The 243-nt window shown below is 36.6% G+C and overlaps 1 protein-coding gene across 1 annotated transcript in view; it reads right to left on the reverse strand.

The window, feature by feature from the left end:
- LOC110020153 (glyoxysomal fatty acid beta-oxidation multifunctional protein MFP-a-like) overlaps positions 1–127 on the reverse strand; it is a 6,810-nt gene extending 6,683 nt beyond the window's left edge. Inside the window, exon 1 of the mRNA XM_020718158.1 lies at positions 56–127. Coding sequence (XP_020573817.1) covers positions 56–127 — 72 coding nt within the window. The remainder of the gene's footprint in view (positions 1–55) is intronic.
- Between the last annotated feature and the right edge of the window lie 116 nt (positions 128–243).

Below are 243 nucleotides of genomic sequence, written 5' to 3' on the forward strand. Positions count from 1 at the left end.
CAAGCTACAACACTTTCCACATTAAATAGATTTTTTTATAGCATATATTTCAAACCAAGGAAAGCCACAGGAAGCCAAAATCGAGCCCCCAAGCATGCATAAAACAGTAGGATGAACTCCCAAGCATTCGTGAAAGGCCAAATAACCTCTCCAATATTTCATGCTAAATGAAAATAAGTGAAAAGTTTCATAATACTCATCCCAACATGCTTGCAAGAGGAGCTAAAATTATTTCAAAGCCAC

The sequence above is a fragment of the Phalaenopsis equestris genome, unplaced genomic scaffold (assembly GCF_001263595.1).
Source record: "Phalaenopsis equestris unplaced genomic scaffold, ASM126359v1 Scaffold000002, whole genome shotgun sequence".
Taxonomy (NCBI): domain Eukaryota; kingdom Viridiplantae; phylum Streptophyta; class Magnoliopsida; order Asparagales; family Orchidaceae; genus Phalaenopsis; species Phalaenopsis equestris.